The 20,824-nt window shown below is 54.9% G+C and overlaps 1 protein-coding gene across 1 annotated transcript; it reads right to left on the bottom strand.

Annotated features, from left to right (window-relative positions):
* Nucleotides 1-371: 371 nt before the first annotated feature.
* GPR157 (G protein-coupled receptor 157) lies at nt 372-20,169 on the bottom strand. The gene is given in 5 exon segments (XM_061185022.1): nt 372-2,983; nt 2,986-3,102; nt 3,538-3,732; nt 7,068-7,281; nt 19,720-20,169. Coding segments are annotated over 5 exon segments (1,272 nt in total). The 5' UTR covers nt 20,103-20,169; the 3' UTR covers nt 372-2,620.
* Between the last annotated feature and the right edge of the window lie 655 nt (nt 20,170-20,824).

The raw sequence follows: 20,824 nt of genomic DNA, 5'->3' as shown, positions 1-20,824 counted from the left end.
TCACTCATGAGAGTTTAGCCCTAAGCTGCGGGTCCTTGGAACTTGGTTCTGTTGATCCTCATATGGGACGGGGCCTGGGAATCTGTGTTCTAAACACCACCACCCCTGCTCCCCAACCCAGACCAGGGATTCTATCAGGCAAACTCAGGAGAAGCAGGCTATACCAACCAGGTGGCCACCTACCTGACTGCATTTGCCCACAGAGAAGGACACAGATGTGGTCTCCAGGGCCCAACCGTGTGGAAAGCTCTGGACCTGCCCCACAGCACAGGCCCGTCTGAGCCACCCTGCCGACCCGCACCCACATCAACGGCAGTCGGTTTACCAAATACACAAAAGAAATATAGTTTATTTAATTTAAAATAGCAAGACTTTGGCCTTGACCCAGACGGTCAGGGTTTGCATTACAATTTTGCATGTGCACAAAACCTCCCACGATGCCATTATGCCGAGACGGGAAGCCTGCAAAAATGTTCTTTTCCTGCTGTGGACACAGGCAGAGCTCTGTCTGCACCCTTAACCCCGGGACAAATCATAATCTTTATTAAGAAACAAAAACAGACAGACACAACTCCGAAGCACAAAGAGGCAGAAAGTGTTTAGTAAACCTGAGGAAAAGACCAAGGTTCAGCAAGTGCCTCAGAAGAGAGGGGCTGGGGGCTGAGATGTAGCCCCTGTTCAGGCCGAGGTCACACAGCTGTGCCCGGGGGGTGAGGGTGGATAAACATTAACTACACTGGCCGAGAGAGAGAACCCACGGGGGCCCAGCCACGTGTAAAAGGAACGCACTTTCGTCTGGCTCTGATCCGAGGCAGGAGACCCTCCTGGGCTTCATGATGGTGCTGTTTGCAATGCTCCGGGCACCAGGACGAGCCCCTCCCCTGCCCGCACGTGTCCGCCACTCGCAGTAACATGTTCACCCGTCTGCAGAGACGGGGTGGGGAGCAGAGGGAGGGAAATGGAAATATTCAGCAGCAGCATCTCACAGGTGGAATGAGAACGTGAGGGAGGCCCGGGCACACGGAGATGTTCTTCTCTGAGCCCCGACTCCCTCTGCGGGTGTTTTCCGGCTGCAGCCGGTCTAGGGAAACCCAGGTCTCAGGCCTGTCCTTAGAGGCCATGCCCAGCGGGCATCGATGTTGCACCACCTGAGCCAAGGCCTCTGGGGCCCCCTTCAGAACACGAGGTATTCGAGCATCATTCCCCCAGGGCCCATACTCTAACTCAGCCGTGAGTCATCGTCTCTTTTGCAGCAAGCAACTTCCTGAATTTCTGCTCCATTCTAGAAGCTAATGTGAGGCTCTTTACCAGCTAGGCACCCGTGATGAGCCGTAAGGTCTTTGGGGGAACCCCAGACTCCCCTCACGTGGGCCATTCATGTAAGGGGACCGCCTTACTGACAAGTAGCTTTCTGTAGGGCAGCCCAGAGCTTTCTTTGAATCCTAAAGGGATGTTCACCTCTTCCTGATTCTCATAAAACCGTCTTTTAAAAAGGGAACCCAAAAGGAGCGTTTTGGACCTAGTTCTGTAGAGGACTATTCCTTTCAGAGTCTCTTCCTGTTACAGATTTTGCTTTTGAGAGTAAAAGAGGAATCAACAGTAGGGTGTGGCTTTGGTTTTAATCCAGAACCCTTTTACAGGTTCAGAAAATCAGTTTTGCAGAGTTCTCATGGGACCCAAGGCAGGGGCACCTATCGGGTTAATTGCACTTGTCTTCCCCAAGGCCCCCGCACGGTGACAGTTACACCTCCCATTCTTAGCCAGTGGCTTCTGTGATTGAACAGAGAAATTGTTTTCTGACCTAAGACGAAAGGGTTGGTGCAAGAGTCATAGGTTATAGAGATACGGATGCTTCTTTTAAATCCTTTTTCTTTTAAATCACCCCATGATGCCTGCGTCACTCTCCCCAACCAATCCCCCAAACCTTCACCTTCAGGGACGAATCAGTATTTGGGTGTTCCCTGACCCTCTGGTCACCTTTCCTATAAAAAATTAACCTAGGAAGTGAATGAGCCAGATCCTTCCCCGACTCACCCGTTTCAGTCTTTACAAGAACAGACCCAAGTGACAGTGGGGCGTCTGCGGGGACTTCTGCAGTGGCCTCTTCCTGTCCTGTTCCAGCCCTTGCATTGGAGGAGGGACCTGCATTTTAATTTTAAGTGCCTGGGGGAGACAGGAGTCTGGATCCTGGCCTCTGCTTGAAACTCAAACACAATCCATACATCAAGGGCTGGCAGCCCGTGGAGAGAATTTGGGAGGCCCCAGGAGACCAGCTGCCCTGAGCAGCTGTGTACGGCTGTGCTCATGCTGGTCACCGGGGGGGGGGGGGGGGGAACCTCCTGGTTAAAGGTAACTGGCCCTTTCGTTGACCTGCAAAGCCATCCAAGAAAAGCCAGACTCTCAAGGGAATCTCAACGCCCTGACAATCCAGGAATCTGCTCCGTGATACCTCAGTGGGGGCCACGTCGCTGGTACCCCCTGACATTTTCTTGAGGACGGGTGCACAGTGTACATATATCTCTGTGTGCTTTTCCCACCGGTGTGGGTCCCTCCAGCTGTAAACAGTGCTGTGTGGTCACGAGGCCGATGACGCCGGGACCGCAAGGCAACCTGGCAGTGATCAGGTACCACGGGTTTCCCTGAAGCTCAGTGCAGCCCTCATGCCGACGAATTCCCCCACGTGCAGAAGGACGCGGTGTGAGGGGGACGTGCTTGAGGGTCGAGGAGGTAGACAAGCTGAGTTTGCGCTGCTCCCCACGGGGCTCAAGAGCTTCGGCAGCCGAAGGCTTACAGCGCAGCTGATGTCCCGCTCCCTGCAGAGGGGACTCGGCGCCGCCTGCCCCAGGTCGGCAGCACCCAGGCACAGAACTAGGAGGGGAGCAGCTCGGGCGCTTGGAAGTTCATCTGCGGCCCGCCTGGGCCCCTGAGACTCGCCGGTCTTGGAGGGCGCAGAGGCCCTGCGGGGCCCCGCGGGCTCTCGGCGGCGGCGGAAGGCTGAGAGGTGCAGCAGCAGCAGAGAGAGAGGAGCCGGGTCCGGACGGTGCGGGTGCAGAGGACGAACATGATGCAGTTGGCGCCCCCCTGAAAGCTGTTCCCGATCCCCTGGCGGGGAGAAAGGAAGAGGCGTGAGCGCCAGGGCCGGGGCGGGCCTGAACAGCACACGCAGGGAGGCCGGGAAGAGCTGGGGACCCAGGACCCGGTCCTCCACCCCTTGAGGCTGGTCTGCGCGGGACCCTGGCCACGTGGGCCTTGGGCTGAGCACCGGGCAGGCCTGGACTTGCAGGCGTGTCCCCAGGTCTTCTGGGCTGGGAAGGACTCAGGGTCAGTCAACTCTCCCGGGGCTACTCCTAGGCCACTGGACAGCAACTCAACACCCCCGGGCTGCCCCCGAGCCACGCTGACCTCCCACCGGCTCTCGTCAAGGCTCCCTGTGGGGCAGAGTCCCCGGCCTGCCCGCCCTGCCGGGGACAGGGACCTGACCCTGTCGACCCCGCGGTGGGGCCGGGAGCCGCGAGGGCGGGGGCGGGGCGGACCTACGTGCAGAACCACGAGCACCGGCGTCTGCACTGCCGGGGAGCCACAGAGGGTCAGGACGAACCGCACGGTGCTCCAGACCCGGAGGCAGATGAAGATGATCGGGATGAGGACCAGCTTCTTATCGGCCGCGGAGGTGCGGCGCCGGAGCTGGTGCGCCCGGGACACGAGGGGCCGGTACTCGGAGAGAGCCTCATGCTGCGCGAGGAACACGTAAAGCAGACGTGAGCGACGGGCCCTCCCGCCCCCTCCAGCCCCCTCCAGCCCCCTCCAGCCCCACCGCAGGCTGCCCTCCCCCCGGGACGCGGAGGTCGTGAGCCGCGCAGTGCCTGCCGCCGGCAGCCCAGGTTCCCACCTCTGCCCCGTCTCCTCCATCCACTGCCTGCTCCACACCCCACGTGGGTGTCTAAAGCACGCCGGAAGCTTCTCCTGTCCGAAACACATGCCTGATCTCGACCCCCAGCCTGCTGCATGCTTCCCCATCTCAGCTAGCGGGAGCTGCGTCCTTCCAGCCGTCCAGGCCCCAAACTTGGGAGTGGCCTTTGGTCCAGTGGTAGTGGATGTCCACTGCCACTGCCACCAGCCCGGTCCAAGCACCACCACCACTTCTCTGGAGAGTTGCCACTGCTTCTTCGCTGGTCTCCCTCTGTCGCCCTGACCACCCCACCCCGTCCCCACTGCAGTCTTACTCTCAACACAGAAGCAGTGTGGCTCGTTGAAAACCTAAGTCGGATCAAGCCAGTCTTCCACTCAAAGCTCTTGGTGTCTCCCCATTTCACACGTTCCTTACGATGTCCCCAACCCTGGTCTAGCTCTGACCTCATTCCTGCTACGTACCCCCTGTTTACTCTTCTCCAGACACACGGGCCTCCTAATGCTCCAAACATGCCAGGCACACCCCACCCCAGGGCCTTTGCACAGGCTGCTCCCTCGAGCTGGAATGCTCTTCCCCAACCGTCTATGTGGCTCACTCCCTCACCCTCTTCAAGTCTTTGCTCCAGTGTCACCTTCTGGATAAGGGCTATCCTGACAACCTATTTAAATTGCAAAGGCATTTCCCAGCTGGTCCTGTCCCCACCTCCAGCTCTTTATCCTTGTCTGCTTTTCATAGCTCTTATCATCCTCCTTCCCGGACGCCATTCACCCTCATTTATCAGGCCCATCACTCATGATCCGCCTCCTCCTCCAGAAGGCAAGCCCCCCCTGCCCCCCGGCCCTGCTGTGTCCCCCAGCCCCGCTGGCCTGCCCCGCAGCAGGGGCTCTGCCCAAAGCTGGGGCAAGAAAAAGAGGTGAGCAGCCGCCAGCTTTGGTTTCCCCGCTCCTCGGAATGCCCTTCAGTGACAGAAAAGGCAGTTCCAGATCACAACCGAATTTGTAAAAATAGATGAAAAAAACACTGCTCCATAACAAAGATGCATTTTTGAGCCTGGTCTTCTGTGGGGGACACTGAAGGCGCAGGTGAGGAGAAGAGCCACACCCCTTGGCATCTCTGGGCACCCAAGCTGCAGCAGCTTACCTGCTCAGAGCACCTGCTTCCTCCCCGGGGCCTTCAGCACCCAGAGAACGGCACCACCCACCCCCTCCAGGACCACACGGGTGGGCGGGGGAGCCGGGCACTAGCCGGGCGGGCGCTAGCCAGGGCTGCTGGTCCGCTCTTCCTCAGGGCAAAGCTCACCCAGTTCATTTATTTTTAGCTCTCCCTCCTAGCTAGAGGCAGGGAACGACCCGCACATTCTCACCTCCCTGCTCACTAGTATTCCTTTTCTCTGGAAACACCCGCAGAGTTGTAGGAGAGGACCATTCTCACATGGGGGGGGGGTCAGCCTCACAGGCAGGGCCCCAGGCTTCCTGCCCCCGCTACAGGAAGGGCAGGGAGGAAGACAGACACACGAGGGACTCCCCTGGCGGTCCAGTGGTTAAGACTCTGGGCAGGAGGGAGAGCTGGCGGTGCCAATTTAAAATCTGGTGGTCAGGGGGACTTCCCTGGCCGTCCAGTGGTTAGGACTCTGTGCTTCCACTGCAGGGGGCACAGGTTCGTTCCCTGGTCAGGGAGCTAAGATTCCGCAAGCCCCACAGCATGGCCAAAAACAAACAAACAAACAAACACATGAAAAGGCAGCAGGGGGAGGGCATGGGGAGGTCCTGGGCAGAGCCTGGTGGGGCTCCTGGGAGCTTTCATCGGGGAGCCCGGAACCTTCCCAGGGCAATGGAAAAGAGGAGGTGAGAAGGGCAGCCTCGGCCCAGGCAGGAGACCAACTAAAAAACCCTAGTAGACAAAGAGGATCTCAGACCCATCGCTAAGCCCTGCCAGCATCTCTGTCAACGACTCCAAGCTGAGCCAGAAGAGGGCGGCAGGGAGGGGTGAGAATCAGGTAAATTTTGGAGTAAAAAGAGAACCCAAAGTGTGCATCCCACATACAGGGTGGGGGTCAGGTGTCAGACAGCTGCGAGGAGCGCCTTACACACTTGGAAATGACCGCTGAGCCAGCAGCACACCCGAAAGTCGAAAGTTGGGGACATTCTCGCCTACAATTTCAGCCTTGAAAACTCAGAGCAAAAAAGAAACACAGGCACCACACCAGCAGAATGAGCTTGAAGTCTATCCCCGGAGCTCCCACGAGGTTACTGCTCCAGCCCCGTTTCATCTTCCATCGTAATCACACTTCTGCCTCCTCCTAGGAGGGCAGGATCCATGCCCGAGTTCTCATTAGCATTCCCGGCACACAGAGCTTTTGTGCATAGTAGATGCTCAATAAAAACGCACTGAATGAATGGTTGAGCGGACCAACGGATGGGCTAATCTGAGGCTTTTGGGGGTAGCAGTTTGCTTGTGGCTAGGAGAAAGCGCATACTTTACATGTGCGGCACCGGTAGTCCAGAGCAAGGAACAATTTGGCCAGATTATCAGAGGGAAACCATTCTTTCCTAGAATTTCTGGCCAGAAGTCTAGGAGACTTCAGAGCAGCCCAGCCTATTGATTTATGAATTCCTGAACGCCTGAAAAGTCTACCACTTATAATATTTTAATCACCAAGGAGAAGGAAGTGAGTTATTTGTATCGCTGATTGTGAAAGTCTGTGGCCTCCCCTCCTCAGGGGCATGCCAGTTCAATTCTTATTTGGCCACTGTTCATCTTTCAATCAAATTCCTCTCCAGGTTAAGCGACCGTGGTGATCTGTCCAGGAGGGGGCAGTAGAGAGCTGTGGCCCAGAACACAGGCTGAGCCCGCAGCCTCCTTGGTTTCACAGCAGCTCACTCTGAGTTGGGCGAGTCTGGGGAGCCCCTTAACTTCGGTGAGCCCCCGTTTCCTCATCCACAAACGGAGGATAACAGGACCCTCTCCCGACAGGGTTGCATAATTAGCAAACCAGACAACCCACGATGCTTATTAATTCAGCGCACGTCATGGTGCCTGAGGCACAGCAAACCCTCCGTCACTCTGGTCGGTCACCAGTCCTGTCCCCTACGGCAGCCCGATGCCGGGACACAGTGGCCACACAGAGCTCTGGGCCGGGGCCCCGTGGCGCACCTACCGCTCTGTTGATGTGCTTCCGGATGAGGAGGTAGAGCACGGGCAGCGTGACGTAGGCGAGCATCTCCCACACCTTCCCGGTCAGCAGCATCCACAGCACGTGGTCCTCCGCCTCCAGGTCGATCCAGCACCAGCCCACGGACACATCCGAGGCGTCGTAGCCGATCTTCTTTAGCGTGACAGCCGCCACGGTGATGACCAGCGGAACCCCCCAGCTGAGGAATAAGGAGCAAACGGGAGGCGGTGAGGTCAGACCCGGCTCCCGGCAAAGCCAGCGAGGGCGAAGGGACCGGGATGCTGGGTAGGCAAGAAGGACGGTGCTCTCCCAAGCATGCAGCAGACAGTGTCCCTGGAGAAAGGAGGGGCGGGAGTCCTCAAATCCCCCAACCCAGCCCTGCTCTGCCCAAGCCCTGCCAAGCCCGGGATGCCCTGGCCTCCCACCTGGACAAACCCTCCCAAGCCCTCAGAGGCCGGGTTCTATTTCAGAATTGCCAGGCTCCTCGGAGATTGCGCTGGCACGCTGTGGCATCAGGACGGCCGGCTCCTTCCCGCACCGAGGGGCCTGTGCACCGGCCCGCAAACGCCAGCCCACGTGGCCAAGCCTCATCCATACACCCCGCCAACAGTCAAGCCCCCTTGGCCAGCCTGGGCCCAGGGGTGCACACACTGGTGGCTCGGGGTTGTCTGGGTCCCGTGCATCCGCAGCAGGAACTAGAAGAGGGGCCCTGGGCTCCGGGCGGACACATCTCCTCGGTCCTGAGCCCTCCTTGCTCTATGGGAAGGGGCGGGCACTGGCAAGGGTCCAAGGGGGCCCACTAAAGCACAAAGCCTTGGGCGGGGGCCCCCTCTCAGTGCAGTGCTGGGCTGACTTTTCTAGAGTTTACTGCAATGGCGACACAGCTGGGATTAGGGCTGAGCCCCAAGGCCCCTCCCCAGTGGTCCCCGCACGAGTCTCCTCGCCAAGCCTTTTAAACCAGTCAGGGGGACACACAGAAGCTATGTGGCGGCCCGGCAGGGTGGTTAAGAGCTTGGACTGCGTTGCAACAGGCTGGGTCCGAGTCTCGGCCCTGCCCCACGTGGCTGCAACACAGCCGTGTTTTTCTCCACAAAGTGGGGATGATCACGGTGCCTGGAGCAGAGCATCGTTGTTGGTTATCACAAGAATAAACTCATCAGCGTTACATCCAGCATGCGGGACAGGGTAAGCGTGTCCGCATTTACGACCAATGTTGTCAGTGAGGCTTGTCCCCAGGTCCCAGGATCCGGGCCTGCGGTGTAGCCACCAGGGATGCACGAGGCCTGCGCGGTCTCTGCCCCCAGGAGGACACACGGGCCTACGTGGTAGGTCAGCCGCCCAGAGAACAAGCAGTAAGTAAACAGGACAGTGTCATCAGGAAAACGTTTAGTTCAGAAACTGGTTCTGTCTTGAGGGCTCTGTGTAAGGAATATCGGCTCTTTCTGAAAGAAGGTCATAGAACAATGATGAGGCCACAGTTGCACTTAGTCTGTTACCAGAACGAGGCTAGAAGGCCTGTGATTTTATAAGGTTCTCCAAATGCCGCAGGGCTGGGGACGAGGCAGGGCAGGGATGGCGAGGAAAGGGAGAAAGTCCGCTTCCTGGGCCCAGGAAAGACTTGGTACCTCCTCCCCTCACTGGCCTCTGCAGGAGGGACCAGAGCCTGGGGCGGGTCACTGGGTGCCACCCTCAGCTCTGCTGCCCCGACAGCCCAGCAGAGGCAGAAGCAGCACATCCTCCTTGAAGTCACAAGAGCACGGAAGGGGCCAAAAGCCCATAGAAATTAAAGGATGGTGGGGACTTGCCTGGTGGCGCAGGGGTTAAGAACCTGCCTGCCAATGCAGGGGACGCGGGTTCAAGCCCTGGTCCGGGAAGATCCCACGTGCCGCGGAGCAACTAAGCCCGTGTGCCACAACTACTGAGCCTGCGCTCTACAGCCCGTGAGCCACAACTACTGAGCCCACGTGCCGCAACTACTGAAGCCCGCGTGCCTAGAGCCCGTGCTCCGCAGCAAGAGAAGCCACCGCAGTGAGAAGCCCGCGCGCCGCAACTAGAGAAAGTCCGCGCACAGCAAAGAAGACCCGAAGCAGCCAAAAATAAATACATAAAATAAATAAATTTATTTAAAAAAAAAGGATTATGAGAAAGGTACCAAGTTACACTTCAAATGGCTGGAGTGTGTATTTTAAATGTTTGTGCTATGCAAAGTTATTGATCTGGTGAGTTAACATATATTAGTGTCAAACCAAAGGGTTACCATTTTAAAACTCACGCCATCCTGGGATTTTAGGACAACACATGTCAGCTATGAGCTCCATGAGGCGAGGGCCATGTGGGTTCACTGCTCTATCTTGGCATCTACACCAGTGCCTGGCACATGATAGGGGCAAAACTAGGACCTGCTGAATGAATGAATGAACGAATGAATGAACTGAATGAATGAGTGAATGAATGAAGTTTGAACCAAGTGACTGAGACAGCTTTTCCCGATTTACTCTTTAAATATTCACTGCAAGGACATTACTGAAAGGAGGTGAAAGGCTTTTAAAGGGCTGCACCGTAAATCCTGAAGTTAGAGGTGGGAGAGCAGTGCTTAGGGACCAACACCCGGCAGGACTGGAGCCGAGGATTCCCACCCCGGCGGGAAGGGAGAGCACAGTCTTGGCGGGAGGAAGCAGCTTCTTTCCCTCCTCAGCATCCCTACGGCCCTTGGGGACCACAGGGTGACAGCCCCACATTTTACAACTTTAGGTCTGTTGTACAAAAGCTACCCAGTGATGTATTTCCTCTGTGTTACTGGGGTGTGCCTGGAGCTGAATCTGTGATGGAAAATAGCCAGAGGGAAGACCAAATAGACGGCTTTGAAAGGGCTGAGCATGTGGGTTGATCAATCAGAGTTGCTGTTTGAACTCAAGCACAGACAGCAGCTCTGCTGAGGCCAGAAGCTGCCTGGGGAGGTACCTGAGTGGAGGTGGAAGAAAAGGTGACCTCAGAGAGCAGTGGGAATGGAGTGGGAGGGACGGCCTAATAACCCCGCCAAGCAGGCGCCACCAGACTCGTAATTTACAGGTACAGACAATGGTGTGCTGGTGATGTTTTAACATCAGAAAGACATCTACACACGTGTGTGTGTGTGTGTGTACATACACAAACATAAACTGATTATGAATTTTACTGATATAAAGGATGTGGGGCACACGATTTGTAAATAATAATAAAATACACAATACTCCTTATCGTACATTCCACACAGCCAATTGATTCTCACAGGAGGCCTCTGCGGATTTTTGCGGAACTCTGGTATCTGCAGCCAACCTGTGGTTGCACTCAGCCAATGAGAGTAGTTCCGTGATGAGAAGGTGGCTGATGTTTCCATTTTCCTTAATGACTAAGGAAACCTCATTAAGTTTCAAACCCTCAAACTCCAGAAGTGAAATGAGGAAGACCTGGGGGACCAGACGAGAGCTGGGACTTCACTGGGTCGACGTGACATGAGCGACCTCTCTGTGGATCAGGTAATACTTTTCCAACACTGGAAGAATGTTTCTTCTTTCTTCCTGCTCTGGGACATGGCCCCTTCTCAGCACCTCCCCCTGAAATATGCGGCTTCCCACCTGCCCCGACGTGGCTGCCGCCAGGGCTTAAGTACAGAGACAAGAAACACTTTTGCATTTAATCTTTACTACTAACATTTTCTCTATCACTTTCTTAAATCTAGAACAGGGGTCCAGCAAACTAGGGCCCTCAGGCCAAATCCGGCCCAGTCTGTTTTTTATTTATTTATTTTATTTTAAAAATTGGAGTATAGTTGATTTAAAATGTTGTGTTAGTTTCAGGTGTACAGCAAAGTGAATCAGTTATACATATACACATATCCACTCTTTTTTAGGTTCTTTTCCCATATAGGTCATTACAGAGTATTGAGTAGAGTTCCCTGTGCTCTACAGTGGGTTCTTATTAGTTATCTGTCTTATACACAGTCATGCGTATGTGTCCATCCCAAGCTCTCGATTCAGTCTGTTTTTTAAAATAAAGTTTTACTGCATACAGCCACACTGACTGGTTATATATCATCCATGGCTGCTTCCAAGCTACCAGAGCTGAGCTGAGCAGTGGCATCGGAGATCGCATGGCCTGCAGAGCTGAAAATACTATCTGGTCCTGTACAGGAAAAGTTTGCTGACATCTGCTCTACAAATCAACAAAAGTATAATTAGGGGACTACCCTGGTGGCGCAGTGGTTAAGAATCCGCCTGCCAATGCAGGGGACACGGGTTCGAGCCCTGGTCCGGGAAGATCCCACGTGCCGCAGAGCAACTAAGCCCTTGCACCACAACTACTGAGCCTGCGATCTAGAGCCCACGAGCCACAACTACTGAAGCCCACGCGCCTGGAGCCCGTGTTCCGCAACAAGAGAAGCCACCGCAATGAGAAGCCCACGCACCACAATGAAGAATGGCCCCCGCTCGCCGCAACTAGAGAAAGCCCACGCGCAGCAACGAAGACCCAACTCAGTCAAAAATAAATAAATAAATAAAATTAAAAATTTTAAAAGTATAATTATGACCTAAGGAGTTTTGAGTATGTTACTTTTGTTTTTAATGCAATTTATTTAATTGTAAGTTTATATAATTTAATTTTTAATGATGTTCTATCTAACAATCAGCCCACAAAATGCCCTGAAATTTAACAATCGGGTCCCGCAAGCCGGCTCCAGGCCACCACTGGTCAGAGGATGAAAAGGATAGGGGGCTGAATCTGCCCTGCCCACAGGCTCTCACCTATAGAGCCAGGAGAAAATCTGTTTGGCGACCTCAATAAGCCAAGCTGTTCTCTGGCCAAGTGGCCACCCTGAGTTGTAGGTGGTGTCCAACTCTGGGAGGAACTCTACAAAGACACGTGTGACCTAATTCCCACTTTCCAGAAATGTCTACTGCTAATTTCTGACATGTACCACCTAACAGTTTTTTATCCCTTCAAAAAAAAAAAAAAAAGCAGCCATCAATCAAAAAACAAACAAAATCAGAAAGTAAGATACGGCTTAACAACAGCACATGTGAAACAGACCAAGGGCTGTAGCTGACTGGGACCCAGAAGGTATGTGGTCGGAGGGGTTGCCCTGATGCCCAGACGTGGGTGATGGAGAACAGCCAGCAAACTGTCCTGCCTCAGTGTGGACACCTGGGACCCACATTCTAAACCCGAGACTGTGAAGCTGGCACCAGAGCGGGCATGTGAGGACGTGCTGGGCCTGGAGCTGAGCCTCGAGTATTGGAAGACTCTTGGGGACGTCCTGCTCCAGAGCAGACTCAGGCGGCCAAAGGAAAGGGCAGGTATCCTGCTCAGTCCCAAAGCCAAGGGCTAAACTGTCAGCATCCCCCATCAAGGGAAGGAAGCCATGTGACCACGTGCAGCAGATGTTATGAAAGGCATTGAGGAGGGACATGGTTAAAGCAGGTGACCAATGAGGCTCCTTCTCTCCAAACCTGTGATGCAGGCGGAGGAGAAGCATGGCTGGGGTCACCTAGATGGAGGCGGCCTGCAGACCACTCTCTGAGCAGAATCACCCACTTGGAGGGGCACCAAGAGCTGCTCCCAGAGGTGCCCAGGCCCCAGCTTTCACATGTGTTTGCCTGGAAACCGAGGCCAGACTCCAAGTTGGCTTCCTCCCCCTTCGGAGGCAGTTATAGGCTAAGTATGTCCCCTCCTGCCACCAAATTCCTGTGTTGAAGTCCTAACCCCCACTACGTCAGGACGGGACCGTATCTGGAGACAGGGTCTTTAAAGAGGTGATTAGGTTAAAATGAGGTCACTGGGTGGCTCCTAATCCAATAGGACAGGTGTCCTTGTAAGAAGAGGGGATTAGGATGCAGACACTCACCAAGGGATGACCATGTGAGGACACAGGGTGCAGACAGCCGTCTGCAAGCCAAGGAGAGAGGCCTCAGCGGAAACCAACCCTGCCTATACCTGGATCTCCGATTTCCAGCCTCCAGGACAGGGAGAGAAGGGACGTCTGTTGTTTAAGCACCCCACCCAGTCAGCAGGCTTTGTTAGGGCAGCCGCAGCAGACGAAGGCAGATGCTCTCTACCAACTCTGGCGGAGAGACATGCCAGGGCAGGGGATGGCAGCCCAGCCCTGGGACACCCCCCGACACCCAGACCAGCAGAGCCGGGGGCCCTCAGCAGGCTTAGGGGAGGGGTAAACTGACAAACGCCCTGCAGACTGGTCATGAGCTTGGCTTTTGGAACTCGACATTCACTTTGTTCTTCAGTCGCCCCGTGAGAAGCTGAAGCACCGCGGGATCAGCCGGTCGGTGAGCAGGCCGCGTCCCACACCTGGATTCCGTGGCATGTGTCAGACGACCACGAGAGGCGGCCGGTGCCCACGAGAGCGAGGCTCTGGGTTTCCTTCAGAGTTCCCAGTCTGCCCAGCTGGGGATCTTCTGAAACCTGTCCCACCAGTCAGGGAGGGGCACACCTGTGGTGACAGAGCCGCTTTCACAGTCAGGGCTGGGAACACCCTTCCCCCTCGGCACCAAGGGCTCAAGGTCTGCTCAATCCACCGTTGGATTCCTGCACTCCCCCCTCCCCCCAAACCTCACCCTTCCTACAGATCTCTGGTGCGGGGTGGCACCTGATGGGAAGACCACAAGAGGGTCTTCTCCCCCAGACAGCAGAGCCTGGTCCATGTGCCTGGGGCCTATGGAAGGCCTTGAATGTGACCATGACCCCAAGATGCTCTGAGAACGAAACTATCCGGCAACCATGTGCCAGTTTTGAAAGCTCTTGGGAGCAGGACAGAGCCGGGCCCGGAGGGATGCAGCTGCAGGAAGCAGGGCCTGGTGAAAGGAATCCAGGCCCGAGGAGGCCGCCTGGAGGTTTCTGTCCCAACAATGGGCTCTTATTGTTAAGGGTGGGGCAGGGGCAGGACGTGGGAGTTCAGGGTGTCAGCCACTGGCCAGGCCACCACGAGGTCAGTCGCTCGGTAGCCCTGGCCGCAGAGGTGGGGAAAGGCGTCCAAGGGAACTTCTAAACACTCAGCCCCTGGCACGGGCCTCTGCAGCCCTGGTTCTGTGGGTGCCGAGGTGCACTCTGCAGCGCTCAGGGATGCTTTCCTGCCCACCTGGGCCCGGGGTAGAATCTGACTCTGCCCCGGCAGGGTCAAGGGGCAGCCTCTGGGGCCGCAGCGGGTGCCCCGCGGACACGCAAATGCAGCACAGAGACCTCATTGCAGCAGCGCCCTCAGCAAACAAAGCCGGTTTAGCTCTTGTCATCTTGGGGAGCACCGTCTGATGTGGGGTGCTGTTCACCCCCCATTCAGACACTGCCCACCTGGGGCCTTGTCACTGGGCCCCGCTGTGAGTGAGCCGGTGTCTGATTAGAGAGCTCACAGGCTCTCCCCTTCGGGGCCCACGGGGCCCCTTTTCTCTGCGCTGGAACTTCCCGATCCCCACAGCAGGGGTTTTCATGGTGAACTTGGGGTGCCCTAGACTTCTCTCTTCCTCCAGAGCCTGCAGCAAATGCCAGAGGGTGGGTGGGCATGTGGGCTGGGGGTCATGCCCACACCTATCCCCACTTCAGTGCAGCCAGAAGAAACCCAAAGGCTGCTCGAGGCAGCCAGCTCGGCTTGGGCTCCACTTCTGACGCGGCAAGATGAGGCGCCCTAGCCTGACCTCCCCCCACGATCACAGGACACACCTGGCCCAGCGGTGAGGGGACAGTCCGTGACCCTGCCGTACTGGTTCAGAAGGAGCCCACCACCTTGCAGGGGAAGAGGGGCTGAAGACTGCTTTCGAGAGGCAGGTCACCTTCTGCAGGGGGACAGAGATGGTTTCATGCTTATCTTATCTGAAAGGAAATGACCTCGCCCATAGCCGCTGCAGGCTAAGCTGCCCAGCCGTTTCTTAGGTGAGAACTGCAAACACAGGGTCACAGATGCTTATCCACATGCATGTAAAATATGGGTACAGACTTAGAAAACAAACTTGTGGTTACCAAAGGGGAAAGGGGGGTGGACAAATTAGGAGTTTGGGATTAACATAAACACACACACTATATAAAAGAGATACACAACAAGGACCTACTGTATAGCACAGGGAACTATACTCAATATTTTGTAATAATCTATAAGAGAAAAGAATCTGAAAAACAATATAAATATATAACAGAATCACTGTGTTGTTCACCTGGAACTAACACGACATTGTAAATCAACTATACTTCAGTCAATCAATAAAATATGTGGTGTCGGTATCATGGCGCCTCCACAGCTAAGACACAGTAGAAAGGGACTTATCACAGGGCTTTCCCTGAACACAGAATATTCTCACACTTTAAAAATGCGGCAACATCCAGAAGAGTCACCTCAGAATGCTGTCGGAATCAGGGGATGGGAAACCCTTGGGTGAGACTTTGAGGAGTTCCAGGAGGTTTATCTCGACAAGATCCTTACTAATTACAAAAGGAAAAAGAGTAACTGTGGTGGAGAACTGGCAGATAACACCTTGACCAAGCAATCAAAGTGAACATCACCGGGAACGGAACAAATCAAAGTCGCCAGCCACCACCAGGTAGGAAGCGAGAACAGGTTTCTGTGAGATTCCAGCCCAAGGTGCAGATCCTGAATCCACTCCCGAGGAAGCATCAGGCCACCCAGGTGAGGGGGGACATCCTACACAATAACGGGCCTGTACTCTTCAAAAAGACCAGTCGTGAAACACCAAGGAAGACGGAAACACTGCTCCCGACTGAAGGAGGATAAAGAGGCATGAAAACAAAGTCCCTTTGCTATCGGCGACCTTATTAGACAACTGGCAAAACCTCAATAGATCCACAATCAGATTTTTTTTTACCAGACACACACACATATTTTTTTTTTAGTTGCTTTGCCTTTTTCCTTCTTCACATGACACAATCAGATATTAGCACTGCTCCACGTTACTCTCTGCTTTGGGGAGGTGTACGTGGTCACGCAAGAGACTGTCCTTGCCTTTTGGAAATAAATGCACACTGAAGAATTTAGGAGTTGGGGGCATCAGGTCTGTAACTTAGTCTTTTTTTTTTTTTTTAATTTTACATTTGGCTGTGTTGGGTCTTCGTTGCCGCACGCGGGCTTTCTCTAGTTGTGGCGAGCAGGGGCTACTCTTTGTTGCGGTGCGCGGGCTTCTCATTGCGATGGCTTCTCTTGTTGCGGAGCACGGGCTCTAGGCGTGCGGGCTTCAGGAGTTGCAGCACATGGGCTCAGTAGTTGTGGCTCACGGACTCTGGAGTGCAGGCTCAGTAGTTGTGGCTCACGGGCTTAGTTGCTTCCCGGACCAGGGATCAAACCGTGTCTCCTGCATTGGCAGGTGGTTTCTTAACCACTGCACCACCAGGGAAGTCCCTGTAACTTACTCTTACATGGTTCCAGAAAAAAAATAATTGGAGAGGATAAATAAAGCTAACATGGTAAAGTGTTAATAATGGGGGAAATCTGGAAAGTTAAAAATAAACGATTGTCAAATTATCTCTCAGTTTAAAAAATTATTGTCAAGGCCAAGAGACAAGATGGAATCCTAAAAGGGGCACTGACCTTGAAGTTCTCACCCTGAGCCTCCTGCGAACAGCTCTGTGGCCTTGGGAAAGTCTCATCAGCTGTGGCTGGAGGGTGATCATCTCTGGGTGAGTCCCCTGGGTTATGGAGGATCAAAGCGTGATCCTTGCAAGACCTCAGGAGCCTGATGCAGCTTGTGATGACAGGCAATTTCTCTGAGGATAAAGTCTAAGCTGCCCTCCTTCCCCAATGAGATAAAGTCTTTCTGTAAAGGAAACTATGTCAGGCATTATGATGGGGTCCCAGGGGCCATGCAGGCGCTTTGTGCGAACTTGCCTACGACTCTCTCCAGCCTCCTGCGGTGCATGGCTGCATTTAGTTTTATAGATGGCTTTTCCCACTTAACGTTGCATCATACCGTTTAAAAAATATATGACTTATAGAGTTCATGGCCAGTATTTAATGGCAGCATAACACTTCTGGGTGGGGTGTAGTCTATAACTTACTGATCCCCGATTTTTTGAACATTTAGGTTGCTTTCAAATTCTCATCACTGTTCTGGCTAACACTGCCATGCAAACTCCTTTGTACATCCAACTTTGCATGTAATTTGGTTTGTCTCCTTAGACTAGATGCCTATAAATAGGATTGCTGGGATCAAGGGGTATGAACCAAATATTTTCTACATGGATTATTCCAATTTACATGGCCAATAATAATGTAGGAAAACACCAGTTTCATCTGCATTTATCACATTAGTATCCTGCCTTACTATTTTTTCCCCTTAATTTAATGAGAAAATGGTACCTCATTGTTGTATTGTTTTGAGTATTCATGCTTTTACTATTTCATCAGAATGTCCTTTGCCCGTTTCTCAAGATATGTGTCAGTTTTTTAAAAAAAATCAACTCATAAGAATAGAGAGAGCAACCTTTTGTGTTGTCATATTTTAAAATATTTTCCGGGGGACTTCCCTGGTGGTCCAGTGCTTAAGAATCCGCCTTCCAATGCAGGGGATGCGGGTTTGATCCCTGGTCAGGGAACTAAGATCCCACATGCCGCAGGGCAACTAAGCCCGTGTGCCGCAACTACTGAGCCCATGCGCCACTAGAGAGCCTGCATACCACAACTAAGACCCGACACAGCCAAAAATAAATAAATATTAAAAAATAAATAAATAAAAATAAAATATTTTCCAAGACTGGAAGGTCTGAAGAAGAGGACTGATTTGCAGTCATTTGAAATGGTTAGCGAGTGGGTGCCTGGGCAGCCAGAGTCTCAAGATGAGATTTCCCACGCCAAGAGGTCCTTCAGCAGCAACAAACTAATCCTCCAAAGAAAGACACTGAAGAGTCCTTAGCAATACAGTCTGGGAGGATCTAGGTCAATACATGAACCTGTCGGACGGGTCTTACCAAGTCTCACACCAGCAACATGAGTGCTGACTTCTGACGGAATAAACTGTCAAAGTCCCTTTCTAGCTTGGATACAAGTAATTTTCTTTCTTTCTTCTTTTTTTTTTCTTTTAAGAAGCAGGTGGATCACATTCAACAGACAAGAGGAACAATTCGCTTCCTCTTTATGGCCCGAGAAGGACACATGGGCTTTCTTAGGAGGCCTTCCCTAAGCATCACAGAAAACATCCCTAGAAGTGAAAAGAAAGGTTTCTTAGGAAGTATCTTTTCTATAGGAGCTGCACCAGGTTCTCTTTATCACTTGAAAAATACGTTGTATTCAGTATTTTTCAAAAGAGGGGGAAAAAAACAAGAGAATCTTGCAAAGAAAGTCTTGGGCTCCTTTTCAAGTACACGTGAGCTCCACGCTGCCCACAGCCAACCAGCCTGCCAAGGACGGGGTCTCCGAAATGGATGGTGGGATCAGGTTGGATGTAGGAGGGGGGGAGGCAGCCCCGCTCTCTGTGGGTCTCTGCAGCACCTGAGGCACGTCTGAATGGCTCGCTACAAACATTTTGACTTGAACAGCCGAGAAGCAGGCCGTTTAGTTTCCCAGGGACCAGCTGGCCTCCATCCAACAGCTCTGAGACCTGGAGGTCAAGTGACTCTTGCAGGCTTGTGACCTCACTGTTGTGACACCCAGGTGACCTGTCTCTACCAAAGTGCTGACTATCTTCAGTCCCTTGGAAAGAACTCAAGTATTTAACAGAGAGGACCTATAATTAGGGCAGCATTTGGTACTCTTATCTGGAGGAAGGAGAAGAGGAAAGAAGCTCTATAAAATTCCTGCCTTGGGTTCACCAGAGGACACCACCAGATGTCTGAATCTTGAAATTACACCAGGAAGGGGCCAACCTTCTTCCATAGATGAGGGTTACTTGGATGAGACCCTTCAATGCCAGGGCAGGACAAGGCCTTGGTTTTCTCTACTCTCAGAGACTCCAGGCCGCTGGCTGCCCTCTTCCAGACCAGCCTCTGCCTCTGACCTCAATTTCAGAGTTGCTGAACTCTGGAAAGAAAGATAATCTAGAACAGAGATAACAAGAGATTGGGGCCTGAGCTTTAGAGATGAACAAAGATAAAATAAACAAGACTGTCCTTCCTAAATTTTACAGCTGAAGCACTGCATCTGGCAGAGGGCTGGGTGGAGGGCAGCCTGAGAGTGGCTGAATGCACCACACCTAACTCATCCCCCAGCCTGGCCAGGTGCTTCTCCCCATCCCCATGGTCAGCAGAGATGGCAGGAGCGCACTGAAGCAGGAGGCCAAGGGCCCAGAGTGGCCTCGCCAGCTCTCCAGATGCTTCCAAGTTACCAGGGCCGGGCTCTGAGGGCGAGCTCTGCCCACCCCCCCACCCTCCAGGGCCTGCGCTGAGGCGCCCACCTCACTGGGAGGCTAGGGCTGGGGCCGCCTCAAAGGGGCGCCCCCTGCGGCGATGCTCAGGACAAGTTCATCTCCCAGGCAAGCCTAGTATCATTCTGCTGGCCCAGGGCTGTCCCGGGACAGGAGCAGACACTGCCCGCTGGGCGCCTGGCCAGGGGTCCAATCAAGACGCAGGGCCCAGAGGGTGGCGAGGGCCACAGGGGCAGCAGACAGGATCCAGGCAAGGGTCACTGGACCCGAGGGAAAGCAGCGTCGCCGCCACCCACCTGACGACGTGGAAAGCACAAAGCAGGCGGCCGTCTCCGGGGCCGCGCGAGGTGCGGACGATGCTAAGATACAGGTAGAGGGCGATGGCCACCGTCCAGAAGAAGGAGCTGGTGTTGGCGAAGGTGGAGAGCGCGCCCTGCAGCACGCAGTCCCACGAGGGGCCCTCGAAGTCCTGCAGCACCCCGTAGAAGTAGGAGGCGGCCGAGAGCAGGTCGGCCAGCGACAGAAAGAGCAGCAGGCGCCGCGCCCGGCTGCGCAGGTCGGGCCACAGGGCGTGCGTGGCCACCAGCAGGCCCGAGCCTAGCGCGGAGAGCGCGCACGATAGCAGCACCACGGCGCGCTCCGACGGCACCAACTCTGTGGGGGGCGCGGGAGGTGGCATGGTCAGGAGCGTAGGGGGCCGGGGCCGGGGCGCCGCGTGCGGCCGCCGCCGCCGCCGCCGCCGTCGTCTGGGCACAGACCAGCGAGCGGCTCACGTCCCGGTGCCCGCTCCGCCCGCGTCTCAGCCCCTCCCAGGCCCTCCAGGTCCGCCGCCCAGCGGCCCAGCGGCCCAGCGGCCACGCCCCGCCCCTGTTCCTAGGCCCCGCCCCCGCCCCCGCCACGCCCCCGCGCCCTTCACGCTCCACCCCGCGGCGCCCACGTCCCGACCACGGCCGCGCCCCGCCCCCGCGCCCCACCCTCGCTCTCACACCACGCCCCTGCGTCCTCCACGCTCCACCCCGTGGCCCTGACGTCCCGACTTCGGACCCGCGGGCGGCCCCTGAGCCTTTCCCGCGAGCCCCACCCACGCCCCGGCGCCGCGCCCCTGTGCCCGCGTCCCTACGCGCTCCCCGCAACCCCCGGCCCCATCCCCAAGGCCCCGCCCCTGCCCTCCCACCCCACCCCTGGCGCCCACGCTCCACCCTGCAGTCCCCACGTCTAGTCTGCAGCGCCGCACTCCTCCCACCCCCACCCCATCCTCCAGAGGCCTCTGCTCTTGCCAGCCGACTAGGACGCCCAGTCCTGGGGAGGGATGCACTGACAGTTTTTTAGGGCTAATATTACCTTCTTTCTTTACGGCCAGCATGTGTGCGGGGGTGGGGGGGGGGGTGGAGGCAGTCTTTC

This window comes from Eubalaena glacialis, chromosome 3, assembly GCF_028564815.1.
Source record: "Eubalaena glacialis isolate mEubGla1 chromosome 3, mEubGla1.1.hap2.+ XY, whole genome shotgun sequence".
NCBI lineage: Eukaryota > Metazoa > Chordata > Mammalia > Artiodactyla > Balaenidae > Eubalaena > Eubalaena glacialis.
Note: the sequence above shows the minus strand (reverse complement) of the source record. Positions and strands in the feature narration are given on the sequence as shown.